Below are 22,945 nucleotides of genomic sequence, written 5' to 3'. Positions count from 1 at the left end.
GTGCTTCTTCTACAATTATTTGCATGATGGCTTCTGTCTGATTTTTTGCATCATATAAGTGACTGCTGGAGCTACAAAGCCAATAAACATAATTTATGTGGTGCTAGGAACCGTCATTTCAGTTTGATTGTCAGTTGACCACCACTGTTATGCAGATTGAAATATCTCAATGAATACTCAATGGTATTATGTAAAAAGGGGGCTATGAAATTCATAGAAGTCTGTGTGGGTTCTCTGTAACAGTTACATCAGCTTCAGATTTTCATATTTTAAAGAAATATTTCAACAATAATTTGAAGTATTTCATTACTATTAGAGAAAGGATATCCACAAGCACCAGATATGACAAGAATCTAAAGTTTTTACTTATTTTGAAAATATTTACCCTTACAAGATTAGTCGATGGGAACATTTTGTACAGGAGTTTAAATTTGTCAGAGGATGAAGTCTGCTAATTTTGGTGAGTAACTGACTTTTCATCCAGCGTCCAATAACAGACATATCTGGATAACACAGCTGTGTCTAAATCCATGGGTGTCGACTCTTTGTCTTATTTCGTCAATGTGAAGTTTTCCTTTAAAAAAAAGCACAGGACACAGTCTTTTTCTTAAAATAAGATTTTTAATATTACTTATTATCATAAAGATATATTTACACACTTTACAGAAATAGAAAATAAAAACACAAAGCTACGCATGAAAGGAAAAATAAAATAAGTACTCCAAGAGCTAAAGCTTATCTTTTATAAATTAGAAACCAAAAGTTCAAATATGTACACAGTATTTCAACCATTTCTGATACACTTGTTTTATTTATTTATTTATTTATTTATTTATGTCATTTATTTTTGCCCAGTTCAACATCAAAACAGAGACAGGGACTGTACATTTGGCCTGGTGAGTAATATGAGCACACACCATAAACAGGATATAAGTTTCAGGAGTAATACATCGTCTTTCAAATGGTATCTGCTTGAGACCTAGTAACACTGTTGCGATGGTGTGTAAGCCTACACACTGCGTTTCTCCTAAGGTTGTTCTGAACGTAGCTGATTTTTGACACAGTGGTTACATAGATGGAGAACGTGTCGCAATCAAGGCAGGAGGGGCCTGTGCTATTTTGGGTGTAGGAAGTCTCATTTTGAGGCTCCAAGATAATGACAGATCGTAGTCATTTCTCACGGGAGATAAAATCTAGTTATCCTTTGGATTGCCCAGCCGGTGGAAAAACTGTGAATGCATTGGATTGAATATCAGCCACTCGATCCTGCAGACACCCACTCTGAAGGCCAACATGATACAGTTTGATGGGCTAAGGTAAAATCATGGAATGTGCTGTCTGCCACTTCCACAACGAGTGAAATGTTTGGTTCAGTGTAGAGGAATCTTAGGTTTAAAAAAATAAAAACCGTGTGTTTTTTCTGCAATCTTTTTGTGCGTGAGTGTGTGTGTCGGGGCAGGGCGGTTTGTGTCGATAGCTATTGGAGATCAATGGCTAAGCTCGTATTTTAAAACCTGTTTCTAGCTTATTCTCATTTCCACCAGTAACACACATCTATCTCTCTGCTCATCCCCACTCCTTACACACTCCCAGCCAAATGCATTTGGACGAAAATAACTAAACACAGAGGGGGCAAGTTCTCAGAACAAACATTTTTCTACCAGGAAAACATGCTAACAAGTGCATAGGAACATTACTCAGGCCTTGTGATGGTCACAGAGAAGAGGAACTGGAGAGGAAACATTGAGAGGATAGGAATCGTTTCTCTTGTGTAAGCCTTGCTGGAAAAGACCATTAAGGAAAATGGTTTTGCTCCCCGAGCATAATGTATTGGTTTACCATTTCAGTTTGAGCCTAGACGTGCTTGTCCTTCCACACCACAAGGCCCATTAACCTGATGTGCAGGGGAGGGCTGTGGGCTATGATCTACAAGAAAAGAATGCCTGAAAGCTTTCACGTGTCCACGACATATTGTGCTGCAGACTACTTTTCTATTTTGTTACATCCACAAAAGATACAGCTTCTCACACTGTATTCAAAAAAGTAAGCTTTGGACAACCAGCTAGACAAGAATCAGACAAAAAAAAATAAAAATGTCACAATACACTGGAAAACCATTCCATACCAAGAGAGTCTTGTTTTCAGGGTGTATTTTTCCAGCAGCATAATGGAATTGCAAAAGTGCAGCCTTGCAAACCCATGCAGAGAAGTCTTGGAGCAAAGCCACGTCTATTTGTTGGGACTCATTGACATCGGAGGCTTTGGATCAGTGGGATATTTGGCTTTTGATTTTTGTCTTTTTTGGATTCAACTGATAACCAGGCCGAGATTTAAAAAGGGTTCTGTACATAAACATCGGTTTGCTCTGGTCTCTGAAAGGGCAGCGTGGCTGGTGCGAATGGTGAGGATACATTCATGAAAAACAGTGCGGATACAGACGTTGCTCGGCTCTGTAACAATAACTTCTGAGATGGGGAAACATTGATTTGAACCCCGTGTCATGACCCAGTCTACTTCCAGCATCCCAACTCCTGTGGCTTTGAACTTTCATCCTCAGCTCATATCTCCTTACTATCATCCCCAATAATACATGAGACATCCTGAGCAAAGCTGTCTCACTCCCGAGGAGCATTAATGAAATCTACATCTCTGTCTGAGAGGGTATGAAAAAATAATGGTGGAACTGAAATTATTACACTTCACAGTGCCCTAGGATTTAATACATTTTTAATCAAGGTGAGCTTGGCTGGGTGGATTACCACTGTGATGTTAGATGCTCTCTTAATAAAAGCATCTCACGCTGGGACTGAGAAGTCTCTGCATTTTATTATAATATTTGCATGAGACATGGCGAGAGGGGAAAAGTGTTGGAAATCTAGGTTAATCAGTTGCCAGTTGCTTATGTGGTCAAAACTGATTTGAAAGAAATGAGTTTGCTGATTGAACTGGAGCAGATTAAAGAAAACAAAAGCAATTAGCAAGTTGCTCTGCACAGCTAATACACAACAACAAAGGATTGTAAGGTGTCTTTTTCTACAGGTCACAGTCCTAATATGTTACATGGTTACACACTGAATCAGCAGGGGGTTCGGAAATTGCAAAGGGGGAAGGGTGCAGTTTCTGTCTAAGCCAATTTAACAATGAGCTCAGACTAAGTGGCCCTGGCCAACCTTGGGGAGATCCATCTGAGAAAGATTAACTCTAGGATTTAATGAGTGTAATGATCAAAGCCGTGACCACCTGTGCTGTGGAAAGGCAGACCAGGAAGGCAACTGTACCCAACATAATGTAGGGAAAGGATCGTGACTAAGTGACTGAATCGGAATAAATCATGGCTATATTGATGTATACATACGAGGGAGAGTAAAGATACAATATACGAAAATATGCTCATATACGTTTTAAATGTATTGTATGTTTGTGTCTTGTTAAATAAATGCACAAAATAGACTGCTCTAGTACAAGCCTCTATCACAGCACCCTGAGAAAAAAAGAAATCAAACTATAACACAGAAATAAACATAAACAGTAATATATTCCAGTATGATGGAAAGGCATAGCATTTTTGTCAGTGAAAGATATCGGTCAAAGGGTCAAACCAGCCATATGCTGAATGTTAAAACAGCCAGAGCACTAGTGGTAGGCTGATCACGGCGGCATATTAACTGAGCTCTTTTTGGTCTAATTTAACTTGTCCTCCTTGTGTTGGATTTCTCTTTGCAGAAATTTAAAATGCATAATGTGTCAGTGTATCAAGACTTCAAACAAGAGGTAATGTGTTTCTCGTTTTCGCCCTAACCTTTCATTGCTTCGCTCCTGGCAGCATTGTGGAGAAGGTTATTATTTGGCACTTCATTAAAAGGCAAGGCGGCCTGTCGGTGGAGCAGACCGCCACTGCCAGTTAACAGTCGTGTAGAGCAGCTGCACGGGGGCAGCGGTGTGGTGAGAAGGCTGGGGATTGGGGACAGGATTGGGATTTGGGGTCAAAGGACTCATCCAAGGTGGGACATGTTACAGAGCACGCCCGTAAACCCCGCCTCCCAAGGTGTTAATGAGTTCAGAAACACCAGAATAGCTTTGGATTAAAGAATCTCCTAAATGAAGGACTTATTCTGTCACTTTACTAGATTGTTTTGATAGTATGTGCTCTCTTTTTAGTCCGTCTTTGCTTTGCATGTGGACGTACTGTCATAAGGAGGTACAAAGCACCATTAATAATGATAATTAAGTGATGATAGTGATGTTATTAAGTTGTGACGCTTTTGCTCGTCCGTTTCAAACAAAACCTTTTTATTCCTTTTTCGCATCAGACATCCAGAGTATCACAAGCGAACTTAATATTTGCCAACTATTAAAACTGACACTGCCCCGTCTGCATGATCAGCGCCCTCACCCGACGGTAAAGCCGTTAAATAGCTACACAGCAATGAAATCAGCGGCTGCAGGAACCTTGGATCCGAGACGTGGGAATACCGCATCGTGGAGAAGGGACAGATGCTTTAGGATTCAGATTGTTTTGACCAGGCTCCCTCTCCACCACATGTCATGCAAAGTGTGTGAGACACTCAGGGAGATTGCTATGATTGGGCTCTATTAAGCAAATAATAAGAAAATTGAAAAGAAAAAAAAAACACTTGGGAGAAGACAGAGATAGATAAGTAGTCAGGGAGAGAGAGAGAGAGAAAAGAGAGACAGAGAAATAGAGTCTGATAGCTCGGGCTCAATACCCCCCACCCCCCCTTCCCTGCCCCCAGTTCCTCCTAGAGCTGAGGGTGAGCGGCTTGTCCTGATTTTTTTTGTGGACAGAGTTGCTTGAAGAACCAGCAGGTGCTATGGACATCACTCTTCAGGCTGGGCAAGCGTAGGCCCTTCATTGCAAGGCCCCCCAAGGCAAAGGAAGAGCATAGAAATCAGAACCTGGGGGAGGGCGCTCAAAGCAGTGCCTGCAAAACAGGAAGACGACACAGAAAAGAAAGTTCATGAGCCCCTGCCGTCTGTTTTTCCTGAAAACCATTCAGTCATGCAGACATTAACTTAAGACTATTGTAACATTTTGCCTCAGTTTATGCAGCCAGTGAAGATGAATGCACAAAAAATATTGAGTGATTAACCAATTTCTTTTTTAGTTTTTGTTTTATTTTGAAGGGATAATTCACTGCGACCCAGGGTTACTTTCATTTTCCACTTATTTGACATTTTCAGTTCAGTGTTAGTTTACTCTGAGGCCTTTTGATTAGGATCATTTTAAGGGTGTTTGTCAGGGGTAAGATATCACACCACTTCGTGGAGGCAGTTGTCTCTCCGCCACGTTTACATTCCAGTCTCAGTAAACACGCACCAAGGACTCAACATGTTTGCTGTGTTGGGAGATTTGACCAAACTGATAATTGACTAAAATTTAATATTTTTTATATTATTATAGTCTGGTTTACAAATATACAATGTCATTTAAATTACTATTTCCTCATATAAAAACATATATGTCTAATAGATTTATTTAACGAAACTATGCTTTGACATCTGGTTTAAATTTGTAATATTTTGTATTTATGTTCTATGATAACGATGCTATGAACAATGCTGTTAACAGTGTGCGCTAACTGTTAAAATCATTTTTAATTTTCAGTTTTACTATTCTGTAAATGCAGTATTGCTAATGTATTATTATTAGCAAAATATAGGCTCCGTAATTTTGGCATTAAATCCATCCATCTATTCATCAAACCTAATCGTTTTCTGTTGCTAGTACTAATATTTTGTTAGTCTTTGTTGTTGATAATTTAGCTCTTTGTGCCATATAAACAGAGGTATCTTCATGATAAAAATTGTATCTTAGTCTTTCTGTATATATTTTTATGTATTGATATATTCCCGAGTTTAAAAAGTGTGTTTTTGGCAGTGTTAAAGGTCATCACACTCGATTTCTTACTACTTCTCAACTCACGTGAAGACATTTTAGTTTCTAAAATTTTCGATGTGTCATACCTTGTGTTATCTTGCGCTTGATAAACTAGAATATAAGTCTGTCCCAGACATGTTTCAACCAGATTTCACTGCCTTCGACTGGAAGATGCAGCAGGGAGTAAGAAAAACAATTGTGTATCTTGCTGTGAAACACAATCCCAACGTTATACTGCGCTCGGGGCATTGGATCACTTCTTGACAATGACGAAATCTTTGATCTTCCCGCATCTTTTATCTTTTCCTGGTCTGTGATCATTTCAGAAGGCTCGGACAACGAGGTTCATTCACTGATAAGAACCTGTTTTTGTTTTGTGATAGCATTTTTCTGAGGTCATGCAATGCCTTGAGACCTGATGTATGGTATATCTAATCACCACTGAGCTGTACTGTTGTTTGTTGTTGTTGCCCCGTTTGGTGTATGATCTCAGTACAGCAGCCCTTTTGAAGTCATACTCTACCACATAGTGAGTGTATGGGAGAAGATGCAGACCTGATTTACATTGTTTTGATGGGAAACTCTTTTAAAAGATTCATTCACTGAGCTTTCTCACACTCAAGGCCACCAGGGGTTTTCACAAATTGCCTCTGGCTTTAAATCTAAAATATCCCGTCGTCTTTTAGACTGTCACTGGCATGGCTTAGATCCAAGAGTTGTAATAGCATGGTTTGATCTGAGCCTACTCAAAGAAGATGACCCAGGTCGCTCTCTTTCTTCTCAGAGTGGTTCACATCTGGAATGTGTAATGATGAGAAAATCCAGCTTTGCCTCTGGTGTCATAGATAATAAAAGACGAGCTGTTGTTGACACTGAAATGGGGTGATGTTGCTAAATAGCTCAGAGCTGGAGGATGGATGATGCCAGGGCAATAACTGTTCTTAATCTTTGATATAAATAGTCTGGTAATGAAGTTTAGGCCAGTAACGACAAATCCATAGACAGCCTGCATGTGTAAGAGTCCTGTCCTCAGCTGGATATATCCATTGAACTCAAGCTTTGATCGAACAAACTGCAACTCCAGCTGCTGCTAGAGGTGGTTTTCCCATCATCAGCACAAACTGAAGAAGAAAGCAGGACACACGAGGAAGAGCAAAGCCTTTCAAGCTGCTTGTTGGACGGACTGATGTGAGACATCAGGTCTTGTGAAGACTTAATTCCTTCAGTCAGGCTGTGAACAAACTGGGACTGAAGAACTTCAGACTTTGAGCTCTGATTTTCTTTGGATCATTTACTCAGTGAAGGTTGGTAGTGCTATCACTAAAATGCTGCTAATGGAGAGCCCGATTCCCACTGTGGGGGTGGATTGGCATGGTATGTGGGGAGCAATCTATGAATGAGGCGAACTATGAACTCTGCGAGAATGAGGGGAGCCAGAGAGGGAAGTGAACAAAAAAAGGAAATCTTCAGCTTGTTGTGGTTTAAGTGGTGTTTGCGGAGACGGCATTGTGACTCACTGAGCCGTTCACTTTTACAGAGCTTCACAACTTCCCGAAGCTCCCCTCATTATCTGGCTAAAACTCTGGCACTGAACATAAGCTCTGACCACTCAACTCAGAGAGGATTCTCACATTTTATTGGCAGACCGAGGGAAGTTGTAAGACCCATGCTGTCCTTCAAGTGCAAACTACTCTGGCTTGGTCCTTACTCATTGTTTTCACCTTTAGAGTTCTGGAATGAGTTCAAAGGAAGTCTAAATCTAGAAAAGTACAATGAAAAATAATCACCTATGATTGTAAAAATGGCTACTTTAAAGAAAAGAGCTTCCAAACTTCTGCAGCTTTGATCCTTTTTTCTTAAAACTGATTAACCATCCATTGACGCACTCTGGCTGCAGCCTCCTCTCACTACAGATTCAATTTATGGTGGACCTCTGCAGGTCAGCGTTGTATAGTCGACACCTCCTGCAGGGATATTGTGTCTTGCCTCTCACGGCGTCTGAGGCTGTGACATGCTGACATCAGTAAATTTAAATCTGTATGTTCTGTAAATTTGATCATGTTATTTAAATGTCCGCGGTATATTTTAGTTTCCCATTGAAGCTTTATCTGGTTTTTATTGAAACGCAGAGTTTGTTTTGGTTCTGATCAATGTGAAAAAGTGATAAGTATAATGTTATCTCAGATCTTGGATGAAAGCTTTTTCATACAAAGCCTTGTTTTATTTGACAGCAAGTTAAACATCCCCTCGCAAGAAAAATGGTGCCACCCACAAACCCGGCTCTACAGAGTATTATTTTTGAGGAAAATGTGTTTTAACTGACTTAACCAGGTGGACAGTAAAGATTTGTTCCAGCTGAATTGGCTCAAAGGTAAGATTTCTAAGTATATCTTTCTACTGTATGAGGAAATAAATGAGGTAGACTTAAAAACCACCTTAGTCATAATAGGAAATCATGCAAGCTGGCGGGCTAAGTCTAATAATCTGCTTGCCAACAATAACATCCTTGTGTTGGAGCTCAGTCTGGCTGTCATTAACAGAGTTTTCAGTATTCCTGTAAGAGTTTAAGTTCCCATTCAATCCAAAACATCCAAAGGGATTCTGCCAACAAAGTATTCCAGGACTCAAAATAACATTCCCCCTAGAAATTCCTCTGTGAAGTTGGGTTTCCTCACTAGTCAGCAGTTAGAATTTAATATATCAGGAGGTGTATTGGCTCATATTCTCTGGAGAAATGTGGAGCTCTGACTTGACAGAAAATTGGTCTAATGGGCAAACACAGCAGAGATTAGCACATTGTTTTTTTCCACAAGATATCCATAGAGAGTAGAAGACTTTTACTGCTTGAAATTCGACTGTTTTACTATGGGTTTGTAGCAGCATTTCGTCAACAAAGCCTAGTGAGTGGTCAGTTAAAGACAAACTCACCTTGCTCTAGAACGGCATGGGCCCCTTGTGGGAAAGACGGGGCCGTGGGCGTCTTCTCTTCGAGCTGGTTGGTCTGTGGGTCTGACCGCCCCTTGCAGAGTTTTGCTGGACCATTTTTCTCACCATAGATGCATCTTGCAGCTCTCTGCCATGCACCGTGGAGGCCATGGGACCTGGAAGACACACAGAGAGAAAAGACCAATTTAACACCTGAAAATTGTCTTGATGATGGTTTTTCACAGTGTTTTTTCATTCAGGATATCTGCCAAGTCCATCAGAGCCTAAGAAAATATGTCACCGGATGCAGAGAAGAATCACATTGGTAATAGATGAGGAAAGAAGAGATAGACATAAATAAGTGTGTGAGAGAGTGTGTGTGGCCTTCTCTAAGCCCACCCAGTGTTGTAGTTCATCAACTCAGTGTGGTCCAAAGGAAAGCATAACAGATACACGGCCCTGGCAGAAGCAAAAAAACCCCTCAAACCCTCATGTCTCATGTCTCTGTCACCCTCCCTCAAGATTACAAACAAGCACCAACACTCGTGGAGGTGCATCTCGTTGCAGTGTTTGATCCATTCTTGGGGATGGGTTTAACAGCGTTGGGTCTCACAGAGTGCCTGTGAATGTGTGTATGAGAGTGAACCCAGATGTTTTCAGTCATCTCTCAATAAGTGTGCCCTGATCCCCTTAAGCCACCCCCCCAGCGCTTCATCCCCCAACTCCATTTTTTTAATGGTTTGGTCCACCCTAAGTGTCTCTATGACCTTTCAACCTATTACAAACTAGCAGAGACCCCCCCCCCCCCACTCCCAACCTCTTTTTGGGGATCAAGAGATCTTTTCTTTAAAATATTTTGCTGCATATCTTTGTGTGTGTAACATAATATTTATCATGGGTGATCTTTCACACCACACCCAGTTTGTTCATCCAGTAAAATTTGAGTAAAGGCAGCAAAGGGCTTTGGACATGTCAAAGTGATTAAATGTCATACCAGCAAATAATACAGGTATTACATACACAGTGATGCATTTTTCATCTTAACTAACAAATGGATGTGTGCAACCAACCATTAATTTCATATAATATTAAGTTACTGAAATGGAGCTGCACACTGATTGCATGGGCACTCTAGAGATTTCTGACTTGTAAAGATTGAAGGACTCAGAAAAGGCTGACTTACATTTTGTTTCAGATTGAAGTAGAAGAGGAAGATATTGTGAGTTGTAGTCTGTAGTAAAGGTCATACTTGAAAAACTCTAGGTCCTTCTAACCAAACACAATAGTTTCTTTCATTAAATCCCTCCTCTGCCTCAAAAATAACCATCCCTTATAAACTCCATACCACGGTGTAATCTCAAGCTAAAGCCCCAAAGACAGATTGGGGGTTTTAGAGTGAACCTTTCTTGCTTTAGTAAAATACTTTGTTCAGCAACCTCATCTACCCATAAGAAAAAGATTTCTTCAGTTCCAAACTGCCAACCTTCCTCCTTTCTTTGGGTGTCTCTCATCAAACAAGCTGATTGACATTATTCACATGAGGTCATGACATTCCCGTCTCCCCTCCTCAGAGAGACTGGCACCATTTTTAGAATTCCCCAGAGAATGACCTTCCCTGCCTTTACAAGAGCTGGGGTGAGGACGCAGCTTAAGATAAGTCAGCCAGTTGACTGCATAGGCTTGTAAAAGCAGAAAATACACTGAGGACAGCACTTGAGGAGCTTAGAAAAGCCATGATGATGCTAAGTTCCCTGCTTCCTTAAGACTGTTTCCATCGGTTTGGTTGCGGCACAGTCATGATATTAAATGAAGACGGCACAGCTGTGACCCCGAGGATTTTGTCTGTCTGAAACTTTAAAGACTGCCTCCAGAACTGCATTTAAAACCCTCAAGTTTCTCTAATAGCTAAGATCAGTGTGGTTGAATAGAGGGCAACTTTCTTCAAGAGCAGCATTCAAAACAGTCTTTCTGCAGCCTTTATTAATTAATGACCTTCAGCTGTGGCTTTATGAAGACATTTTAAAAGACCAGCTTCCACTGAAAAGGAGGAAATAGAGAAGGGTTTCTAGCTTTCAGGTTTAAATAATGGTGTATGGCGTGACTAAGCCAGACAGCTTGTTGAATGTTTTTAATGTATATCCCTGAAACACTAGACATCTCAAGTTGCATTTCCATGCTAATCTTCTCCGGCAAGCATATTACACAGTATATTTGTGCGCTAACAGTGGGCTAATTCATTGGCAGCAGGGAAAGTCTTGGTTGCATATTTCCGCATCTAAAGCACATCTTTGCCCCTTGGAGCACTAATCTGCGCATTATCCTTTTGTTATTGTTCCAGACACAGTGAATGAGGAACGTTTACTCATTCTAAAGGCATTCGGTTCATTTCTCTCAAATCCAGGGGATTGAATGTTAATACTCTCTGTGTTTGAGAAGATTTTGAGGCTAACAGAAGTTTTATAGGGAGGTCCTGTTTCTCCTCATTCACCTCTGAAACACCTTCGGCATTTGGACACAGAACACACAGAATCACAATGGAGGGAGTCTTCAGCATGCTTGAAATGAACTTGTTTGTACAGTTTTTTAGAGACAGAGTTAGTTGAAACGTGGCTGGGTGGTCATATTTGGAGGTGGAAGACATGACAACGGTTTTGGGAATGGGTAAATGGTGCATGGTTTTTGTCAGGATTTAAACATTTAAAACCCTGCCTATTTTCTGTCCTCCTGCCCGATAGCTCTATGAAGTGAACATGATTTTCTGAGTTACGAAGAAACCTTAAATTGGGGGTTGCAATCCTCCAATCTCCAGCTTTAGAGAGGGCAGCAGGCAGTCCACTTAAAACATACTGACTTTTTATGTCTCACAGTGGTGCCTGCAGTTCTGCTCAAAGCCCAACTGCAGCTGATCTTTGAGTGATGGACTACTTTAACAAGTGCTGCAAAGCACACATGGAGTCAGTCACTGTGCAGACCTACACACACTGCAGTGCAAGATGGTAAAGTAATTGTACCTCAGCTCACACAACTCATCATCCTCTCCGGGTGGCTCAGCCTGTCATAACCCAGGTCCATAATGAGACAATTTAGATGTCTCCTACCATGGCAAGCTGTCAGCCACTGCTCGGCACTGGGGTTTTGAAAGGAGAACATCTTGTGATTCTCCTGACAAATCTCAACTCATACAATGTGCCTATGGGATGGAGAAGTGCAATGAAAGCTGCTAAAAATAAGCTGGGCCTCAGTGATAACACTGGCAGTATAGGTTAACTCTTGCAGCTTGTAGGCAACGCATGGAAATGTGACAGAAACAACATACATCAACAGCTAGCCTAGGATCACTGGAATACCTGCAGAATGATTATTGCAGCATCTGTTGCTTCTGCAGAAGATCCTTTGATTGTTTCCATGGCAAGTTTATCATTGGATAACACATATTTCATCTCCATAAACAAAGATATCTCAGCTATCTTACTGCTGTGAAATTGGATCCAGCTTCTGTGGTATCACATTTGATCTTTTCCCATGAGACATTCACGTGTTTATGTCCAGCTGGCACAACAGTAAAACGGCAGGATAGTATATGTCTCACAATAAGAAGCCTCTTAATCTCTACTTCGGATGACCTTGGAGCCCCAGTTTTGCCCTCAAATCTCCACACTTTGTAATTTCCGAATTAAAGTTCAATAAAGAAGGATTTTCAGGAATGACTGTTTATTGTCGATGCTGTTGCTTAAGAAGGCCACGAGTGAGCACGAGTGAGGGTGGGTAGAGGAGGAGAAAAAGACTAATGATGAATAGCAGCTGGGCTGCTCCCTATTTCCAAGCCCTAATTTCACCACCTCCTAAGGTGATATCTGTTATGTTGTGTTTTTTTTTTTGTGATAGCTGGTGCTCTGTCTTATTACAGCCAGGCGAAAAGTCGAATACTGGCAGCTTATCCCTGTTGATTCTGCAGCAGTCCATCAACGGAGCCTGGAGAGACATACATCTTCCAGGACTTGTCCATCTAGTCAGAAGAGAGAAGAGAAATAGCTGTCCTCTGGTTTAATGCCAAGTTCATCAGCTGCCCTCATAGCTGGCAAGAGCAACCTATATATCACAGTGCTGTGTCAGTGCAGGAACACAGCACAGCAAATGGGCCAGAGCTGCTTATTAATAGTTGTAAAGCTGATTTGTGTGTATTGACTGCCAAAACGACCACATAACAAATGTCTGCTCTTGTAAATGCAGCTACAGCGTAATGGTTTTTCTGCCACTAGGACATAAGAGATTAAACCAGCCCATGAGTCTACAGCAACAAGTATACAGGGGGGGCTGTGTTCATTAGAAACTGTTGCATCAAATGTAAACAGGCACAGTGAAGAATGGCTACTAAAATGTAATCGTAGCTGTGTTTAATTTTCTTTGTCACCTCAAATTGATTTGCTGTCCTCTTGAATCTTATTTGTTTGTTTACTCGTTGTGCCTCATCGCTCACAGTCGCACTGATTATGAATCAATTGTGTGCAATCTCAGAGATGCATTTTCACGGTTGGCTGGGCTTTTCAAATCTAATCTCTCCTGTGTTTTGTTTTATCGCTGTCCCTACATCACTCATCTGACACATCTGTGCCTCGTGCGCTGCAGTCTGTACCGATGTATATCAAGCTGTAAACAAATAGCTGGCAGAATGGGAATGGGGAATGTGAAGAGGCATTTTTCTCTGGGCATCAAAAACCTCATTAATGTCCAGGATTATCAAGTAATGTCAGCAACTATTATAATTAACAATTTTACAGAAATTCATGGCGTCCCGAGGATTAATCCTTTCTGCTGTCCCAAAAGTGCTTTTTTGCATTCAATCACTGAAACACCACAACATGACCAAGAAGTACCGGTCTCAATTTTTGCACAAGACTTTTATTATTTGTAAGTTGAAATGTTTGATCCTATATGAGGATGAGTCCTCAAAGTGAACATATTATGTCATGTTCAGTTCTATATTTTTATTCTTGGACTCTCCTAGAGCAGCTTTGCATGATTCACAGTTCAAAATAATCCTTATTTTTATCATACTAATCACCGATTTCAACCCTGCAGTCTGAAACAAGCTCCTCGACACCAGTTCCTCTTCATAGCAACTTTCGTCTGATTGGGTGCCCCCCGCAAACATAAGGTTTAAACGGCAGGTGGGTGGGGCAGAGCTGTGCACTTGACATACTCATATTAAGAATATTATTTTTCTTGAGATCATACAAAGCCAGAAGCAGAAAAAAAACCTGTCAGTCTGAAGCCTGAGATTTTTCCCCAAAGGATGCTCAAAGTGTATAGAAATATAGAAATGAAAGAAATCTTAACAGGTTGTCTTTAACTTTCCATGTAAGCCCCTTCACAAAATTATTTACATTCCCATCATTCTCAGTTGTACTTCATGTAAAGTGCTTAAATCCTGTTACCTTAGAAAATGTGTTTGCTTTTCTTTCCAACCTCCTTAGATTACTATGACCTGGATGACTGAGAACCCACACAGACTTTAATCCTGTTAAATGTTACAATAATGACTAGTTAAAGTAAGATAAACATTATATGCTAATTATCCCTGAATGTTAGTGTTATCGTTTAGATGCTACAAGTAGTATTTTGCTCAAAGTACAGCCTCAATGAGCAGCTAGCACAGCTGGAGACTCTTAGTCTTATTTCTTGTGTCTCTCGGGGTTAAAAGCCTGTTTGCATCATTATTGGATTAAATGAGAGACACAGAACTAAAGCTCTTGTCCTCTTTTACACAATTACAAAAGTCTTATAAACTTCACTTAAACATTAATAATAGAAAAGTATTCCTCACTGCTTAACAACATTTTTTTCATTTAGGCTCAAATGAAACAGGGACTAGTATTATAGTATTTGTTTGTCATATACACAATAATGTGAGGACGGTATCATTATTTATTTCTGTAAGGGAGATAGTTGTTGCTTATTATAGGACTGTGTAATTCTTACGGGTAGCAAAACAATATTTGCGTTAGTGGGAGAGAGGAAGAATAAATACCCTGGTGTGTGTAGCCATGGTTATTACATGACGTTGGAGGCCTGCTGTCTCCATCGTGTGCCTCCCTCCTTCATTCACTAAAAGGAGAGGAGCAGTCGCTTAAGCTAATGAATCCCTCTATGACACGCCTTTGCCACAGACATACTAACCCACACTGCCAGACACAGACATGTCATCGGCAGAGATGCTCCCACTACATAAGCACATTAGGGGATCAGGGTTATTAAGCTAAGGATGAAATGTGCTAATTGTGCCAGATACAAGCCAAACATTTTCTTTAACCTAGAATAAGCCTCAGCTCTGCTACAGCATCACACAGCGGATTTGCTCACTGCCTGACAGCCTCCCCACACATTCATCCTGCACATATGGAATGGTGCCTAAGTAAGGAGGACGTCCCTTGTCGTTTATCCTGTACAATCCAGCATTTAGTGTCGGAAATGCTGCATATTGCATTCCTACCAGTAAGTCTGGGCTTTGGCAGAAACTGGTACCAATTGCTTCCCGACTTTCAGACCACGTTACCATGGCAGCCACCATGAAAGGCGCTCAGTTTGGAGCAAAAAGAATGACATTGTCAACCGACCAGGTTCTCAATTTACAAATTTCACTGCACTGAGTCTGAATGCCAGATCAGCCCTCTGGCTGAGTCTGTGGTGTTTTTAACCTCCTCTGTGGGCCACTGGACTTGGAGTGTTCCTCTCGGAGGAGAGGAGGGGGGGTTTGTTTTGGTCGTGAGCACTTTCTTTTATTTCTGTCGGGGACTGTTTGATATGCAGCATTGTTGTACTGTGATAATACTAGGCTTGTGGTTGAGCTAAAGGCTGGCTTTGTCTACACAAACTCCACCGAGGAAACAAAAGTGCATGAAAAGTTGCTCCTATTACTGCAGCTTTCAAACCTAACCCTGTGTCCAGCTTACTCTGAAAGTTACCCCCAAAACTCTGAACTAAAGGTTCAGAAGTGATTAAAAACAAACCGTACAGCTCTCTGGTTTCTGGCTTTTTTGTGTGCCTTTGAGTATGTCAGCTGCCTGTGAAGTGTGATGCTGTATATACTCCTGAATTAGAGAGCGTATGAAATGATGAGGTGTGAGGCTGGTGGTCTGCTATGATCAGAGCACTATGAGTTCAAAGGGCCAGGAGCAGCAGCAGCAGCATTGAGCCAGCTAATGAAGCCACTGCCTCTCCCCACCACTTGACTGCATGTTGGTTTATTCACAGCCCCCACTACAGCTGAAGAGGTGAATTTGTGGCTACAAGGTTACTGCAGGTTGGAAGCTGCTGCATGAACTAAGTAGTCCGAAAAGAAAACATAAAGTAAACACAAGGGGAGATTTCCTTTTACAACTTTCCACTAGGTGTGCCCAATCAGCTGAGGGCAGGAGCAGGAGAGATGCTTGCTGCTGCTGCTGTTTCCGCTAACATCAGCGGGGGTAAATCTCTGCGCATGGCAGCTACAGTACGTAGGTAAGGATACCAACCGTTGCCCTAATCTCTAGAGATTGCACGTCAAGGGCAAAGGGATCCTCCAACCATCCGTTTCCATGGGCACACTAATCAGATGTGAAACACAGCCCCTCCCTCTCCTGTGTCATCACCCCCCATGCTGTGAACCTGCGTTCCCATTTGAGATGTGGGAAAAAGAGAGAAACAGAAAGAGGGAGAGAAACATCGCTGCAAAGGGTTCACTGCAGCTTTTAAAGCCAAAGGAGACCACTGCCTTTCCCCATTGCATATTCAGAGCTATTAAAGGAAAATAGCACCTACATTGCATCAGACAGTGTTACCTGTCAACCAAACTACAAGGAATAGTGTAGAAACCTGAAGCTTAATGCTAAAGAGTAGTTCACAATAAGGTATTCCTATATATAGAAATAATCTGTAGGAGTAAATCTTGCATTTCTGCTTTAATGTTTTCCACTTCTGTATATCTATAATCCAAAGTGTCTCCCCTATAAAAATGATATACTGTGCGTGTGGCATGCAGAGAAATGACATTTGGTTAAAGGCAGTGCAATGAAATTTAATAAGCAATTTCATCACACAGATTTAGCAAAGAAATAAAATTGCAAAGACTTTACTGACAGATTTAGCTGCACAGTGCTGCAGGTGAGCTGAACTTCTGTGTTTATTGGCCTTCTGCGTCAGCGAGGTTTCCGTCCGCTCTTAGGATAAACTGTTTGCCTGATGTGGATGCATGTTTATGAATTCCATATATTATTTTTCTTTCCTTTTTTTTGTCAAAAACATCTGTTCATGTTCAGGGGCTCTGAGTACTGCAGGGTGGGCTGTCTTCCTCAATGAATGAGGCAGAGGCACTCAGTGAGGGGCCAGCCCCTTATCCATGGTATTCAGTCAGCGGCGGATCATTTCATTGACCAGCGTTTAAATGTATGTGGAGGTGTGAAATAGTCTCCCAGGGAAAATAACATTTGTGATCAAAGACTGCGCAATTGTGATGAATAATGCATGATTTCATAAATGAGTGAGTTCTCAGTCACTGAAGGTACCCAGTTGTGTGGAGGTTGTACATTTCCCATTTCCAAGCACTTAATTTAAGTCGAGAACATAAGGTACATGACAGTCTGAAACCACATGAGGTATACCACAACATCCTATAATTCCCCGAGTATAAGTGAGACATGCACATCGTGTTGCCTGAGGCTTTGAGTTTAAGCAGATCCCAGTGGGGGAGTCACTAAATGAACCCAAAATCTAAGAAGTGCGGCTACACTTCCATAGTCCCAATCCACACTGCCATCTTCACAGCACTGAAATCCCTCATCTGAGGTAGAACTGCCTAACATCAGCCAGCTGTGCAACACTTTTAGCCATATATGAAATCTCACTATCCAAAATGCCATCCATAGAGATTTGATGTTAGAGGCGACAATGCTCTAAGCAGTATTTATTAAATTCTGTTTCTGCATAACTGTTTGGTCCTTAAATTTGTACTTCTTCCACAAATGATGTCTTTAAAGTAATACACAAAAGTCATATTTTCCTTTTCTGGCTTTTTACAAATCGAGTATGAAAGTAATTAAGGCACCTGCTTTCCCAAAGACCACAGTATTTATTCTGCGGTCTGGCTGGCTGTTAATAAAAATGTCCACTCAGATCGCGATCAGGAATCTGATCTGCAGCTACAACCACTATAAATGTAGCACTTAATGTTCAAAAAGAGAGCCATAGGTCAATTTAATATTGGACACTGGAGGAAAAAGGGGCAGATTTTGAAAATATCTGGCTCTAATTAAGTTGTAAGGAGTGCCCCGAGCCTGATGATAGGGTCTGGTGATCACATGAGCTCTGGTTAACACAGGAGCCCCTTAAACTAACGCTTATCCGAAGCTAAAGGGCTGTGTTCTCAAAACTCAAAGGAGATCTGGTCTCCAATAAGAAAAGGAAAGAAAATGTAGCTTAACAGAAGACTTATTTACAGAAGAGAAATGCAATTATTATCCATTACTGCAGCCTGAAACATCCACTTAGAAATTTTAGGTGTAGCTGTAGCTGTCTCTTCACAATCCAGATAACGCCTCTTCCTGCCAATCCTTCTCTTTTCTGTCTCTTGGACGTTCCTTAACTCCTCCCTTTGCTTTTCTACCCCCTTCACTGGATTAACTCTCAAGGGAAGATCTAAGTGAGTAGATTTATTCATTCAGTGGGTTCTGAATCACATTACAGCAGCACAGCAGTCACATATGCCAAAGTCTTCAACAGCTGACCTCTCTGGGGAGTGTTCACCCAAAGGTTAGCCTTATATCCCTACCAAATGAGTTATGATTTTTCACTAAATCTCTTCCTCAACTTCCACTCCAGAGCAATTATTTGTGAGTGCCAGAATGCCATTATCAAAGCTCATGTTGGGTGATATTACACAGATCTCAGAAAGTTTTTTTTTTTTATGTGCTTCTCACAGAAACTTCAAGGAACACTGAAGCTCACATCATAAACCCAAGCATGTTTGGGTGATATTGAATGAAAATAGTATTGGTTAATTAACAAACAGATTAAAATAACAGCATATTTTAATCTATGCAGTAAAGCAGTGCTGTCTATGGGCTGTTAAATACAGACCACAGTGGTTTAACGCCTTATTTATGCTTATTGTCAACACAGAAGACGTGAGAACCTCATGTATAATAAACTATGGGTTTGTAGCTGTTAACAAGCAAATCCAGATACCTGCAAACTGTTTTTACACTTAATTGATGGTATTACTGTTTATATTGGATAGATGGTTTTTTTTCACCAAGTAAGAAATATTGTCTCTGTCAGAAATTCCTGATGCAATACCCCTCTTGGCTGTCCATAATTACAGTCTAAAGAACGTGATATACAGTGCAATATATCAGCACATCCATACAGTATAAGTAGGATGGAAAAATAGCTGACAGCTGACAAATTTATTTTCATCCTATGTCCCAAAGTCACCCAGAGTGCATATATATATATAATCATAAAAAACATTGTTCTGGTGCTTCTATTTAAGCCAACAGAGAAGTCAACAAGAGGAAAACAAATCACTCTTTACTGAGACTCCAAACTCCGCTTAGATTAGTCAATGTCTGCGTTTGTCTTTGCAGAAGAGAAACTACAGTGATGCTGCAGGTCGTTGGATCTATTTCATTCTTAGGTTGCATCAAGAGGAAATCCAGGTTCTTCATGAAACAGATTTTATCTGACCCTGTGGATGCGATATAAACCCAACTGGTCCTCACAAGCTTCTGTGCCTTAAAAAGGCTTTGTGATTCTCTGTAATCCTGTAATAACCTTTCCACTGCTCCCCTTTTGACACAACTGTTTGCCCGCTATTATTATATTATCCCTGGACATCTGGAAAAGTTTAGCTGCTTTTCTTTTCTCCACCGTAATAACATCCACAGGCACAAACACCTTCATTACTTTAGAAAACTGGGGGATTATGATTTAAAGCTTCCTGGTCACGGTAGGTTTACATCTATAGATGTTGTTTAACAAAATAATCACACCTAACTAGCCAGTTTTTATGCCTCTATGTGACTTAATGAGTGGCTGCATGTCTTTTGACCCGTAACACTTGGCTGAGCATCTGAGCGAGGCTGGAAAGAGTACAGTATGTAGATGCATGCTGGTAGCGCTGAGCAGCCAGCCCCAACAATACATCAAAGTTTAATATGGAATAATAGCACTGCTGACAGCTCTCATAAAATCGCCCCCTTCCTAAGCAGACGATTTCTCTACCAGATAATGGCTCTAATCTGGTCCTCGTGCCCCGCTCACACTCACCACAGCCTCACCTGTTCATCCCAGGCTGCACAATTGTACCTGTGTGTGTGTTTGTGTGTGCATGTGCATATGCTTGTCTGAACCAGCTGCTATTGTTTTTACCCCAGGTGAAGATTGGCCGGGTGTTTCCATGGCACGGAAAAATTAAGCTTTGATATTTTCTAAGAGGCTGTGACAGACGCGAGACTGACCACTGTTTATACCCCAGTTTTTAAAGTTCCTCAGACGCAGGAAGAGTGATCGGCCACGGGATGAATTATGGATACAACATGTCCAAAGCTGGAGCCTACTCTTGTGCCAGAGTGCTTTTCAAGGATGGGTAATTGAAGTGCGCTGCTAAAGGATGCTAATATTGCATAGAGAAGGCCACAGCAGCTCTTTTAGTGTGCTGGATGAATATTGGAAGTAGCTTTAGGTTGTCTAGGTGAATTGCCTGTTGCGCGAGGAGTTTTTGCTAATATGCATCTGCACCCATAAATGCAATCAAGGCATCAAAGCTCACACTTCCCCACCCTATATCAGTCAGATCCAGATCTATATTCACTGCTTCCTGCAAGTGCACACACACACACACACACACACACACACACACACACACACACACACACACACACACACACACACACACACACACACACACACACAAACATGCTTTCTCTGTCTTACTCTCTATGTATCTCTTCTTTCTTTGACACACATGTACACACGCACAGATGCCTGAGAAAGCGAAAGCCCACTGAACTGGAAAAGCATTTGTCTCAAGATGAAAGGCTTCACACCCACTGCCTACATGCAGAGCCTTTTCCGACACCTTCCCGCGACAGCGCATACTGTAGCAGAGGCTTGTGCTACGCAGGCACACTCCAGCTAGCATCCCTCCCCACACCCATCAACGCTGCAACACACTTGCATCCCTTCCTCTCTCTTCGCTCCATTTCTCTCTCTTCCTCTCTGTCAATGGAGCTCTGGTACTACAGGAGCGGCCAGGGAACAGAGAGGCGCATAGGCGGCAGGACTTGAACGTTGAGACGGATAAGCTGCCATGAAAGCCCGAGGCACAGCAGCTTTCTTTTCCCTGTCGCTGGTGTAGCACGGTGGGCTCTCAGGCGTGGAACATGCTTAGCCACACGCAGGGCGTGAAAAACGACACTGACCATGATGCAAGATAATTGCTTCCCATTTTACTCATGTGCTGAGAGCCTCAGACAAAAATAGCATGTCGCTGTAATGAATGTGCTGGGAAGCATGGGAACCGTGAGTGCTGTGGCCACGGATCGATACGGAGTGGACAGCATCTTGAAAGCATAAAGTCTACACAGTATCTCAAAACACTGTCTGTACAGGACCTAGCAGCATAAGGACTCTTACAGTGAATACGCTTAGGCCTTTATGCTTCATAATGTAGTCCAAATAGCATGCCAGTAGGCTAAATGTTATGATAAATGGTCTATATCCAGCAATATGGATCTTACATATGTATTAAATATCAGCACAACCTGCCTATGTGTTTTTCTAAGCAGCTGTACTTGGTGGGTAGGTGATAAACCCAAGAATAGTCTAGACATTGACACAGGCCTAACTGTTGTTTTTTCACACCATAATGTTACCTGCATCAAATCTGCAGATTGTCTAAACTGCGCCCCTCAGGATCAATTTACTTCCATGAACTAACAGAGTGGATATGCCCTCTTGCTGTTTAAATGTCCCAAGTCAGTGTTTTTGTTCCAAATTGCAGACATTTGAGGTCCACAGTAGAACTGATATGTTGTTTAACAATGGCTCCAGAGACGCAACAGCACTTTACGGAATTTTACTGTGACAAGGCATCAAGCCCGAGCCCCTCCAGAGACAATCCACGCATCTGGGATCTGAGTTCCCCTCATTGATGCGTATAACAATTACAGTCCTCATTATCATCACCACGGGAGGTACGCGTGCATATATATATGTAGGGTGCTCTAATAATTATATAGGACTTGGTTCAGATGGAATACATCAAGCAATAAATGAACCACTCCACCTTACAGAACATGTGCCATGCATATCTTATATTTCATAACAGCCACAAACATCCATACATCCAGGATATGTATCACTCAGCAGCAGCTCAACAAATGAATGCCCATCAATAAAAAGCTCTTCACATTTCATCTCTTACAAGCACACATCAAGGTGAGGCAGGGAGGAAAACGATCAATCCAAGCTAGAACCCACATTCAACTTTATCTTAAAAGCCATGGCAGTACAATAGCAGACAGTATAACCACTGCAGTGCAGTACTGTATACAACCAGGTGCTGATATTTATTCCTGCCTTTCAGAGCCCACACAAGGCTAACCATGCTGGGTAACTGATCAACTACAGCTGCCTGCACAAGCCCAAGGCACACAGAGAGAGAAATACAAAGCAAAGGGAGACGACCAGCGACAAGACTGGCCGCTCCTGTACTCACCAGCACTGGCAGAACACAGCAGAGACACCAAGAGCACAATCACCAGCGTCAGGATCTTCACATTCATTTCTGCACTCCCCTCTGGCTCTCCGCTAGTCACTCACTGATATACTGTAGTGGTGTGTGTGTGTGGATGGGAGGGAGTGAGAGAGAGAGGGAGAGCAGCTGAGCGAGCAAGAGAGAGAGAGAGACTGTTTGCTCCCTGTGTGTGTGTGTGTGTGTGTGTGTGTGTGTGTGTGTGTGTGTGTGTGTGTGTGTGTGTGTGTGTGAGAGAGAAGTGAGTGTGTCAGTTTGTGGGAATGCGTGTGCGTGTGGTGGCTCCCTGACTGTGCCTGTGTATTTGTCTAAATACGTATTTGTGTATCAGT

The 22,945-nt window shown here is 41.7% G+C and overlaps 1 protein-coding gene across 1 annotated transcript; it reads right to left on the bottom strand.

Moving 5' to 3' along the window:
* Positions 1-601: 601 nt before the first annotated feature.
* On the bottom strand, positions 602-22,737 carry apln (apelin). Its single transcript, XM_026145715.1, has 3 exons — positions 22,578-22,737; positions 8,828-9,000; positions 602-4,943 (listed from the first exon to the last, which is right to left on the bottom strand). The coding sequence occupies exons 1-2, from the start codon at positions 22,642-22,644 to the stop codon at positions 8,834-8,836; spliced, it is 234 nt and encodes a 77-aa protein (XP_026001500.1). The 5' UTR covers positions 22,645-22,737; the 3' UTR covers positions 602-4,943; positions 8,828-8,833.
* Between the last annotated feature and the right edge of the window lie 208 nt (positions 22,738-22,945).

This window comes from Astatotilapia calliptera, chromosome 2 (genome assembly GCF_900246225.1).
Source record: "Astatotilapia calliptera chromosome 2, fAstCal1.2, whole genome shotgun sequence".
NCBI classification, from domain to species: Eukaryota; Metazoa; Chordata; class Actinopteri; order Cichliformes; family Cichlidae; genus Astatotilapia; species Astatotilapia calliptera.
The sequence above is the reverse complement of the archived record's forward strand: the minus strand, read 5'-3'. Positions and strand labels throughout refer to the sequence as shown.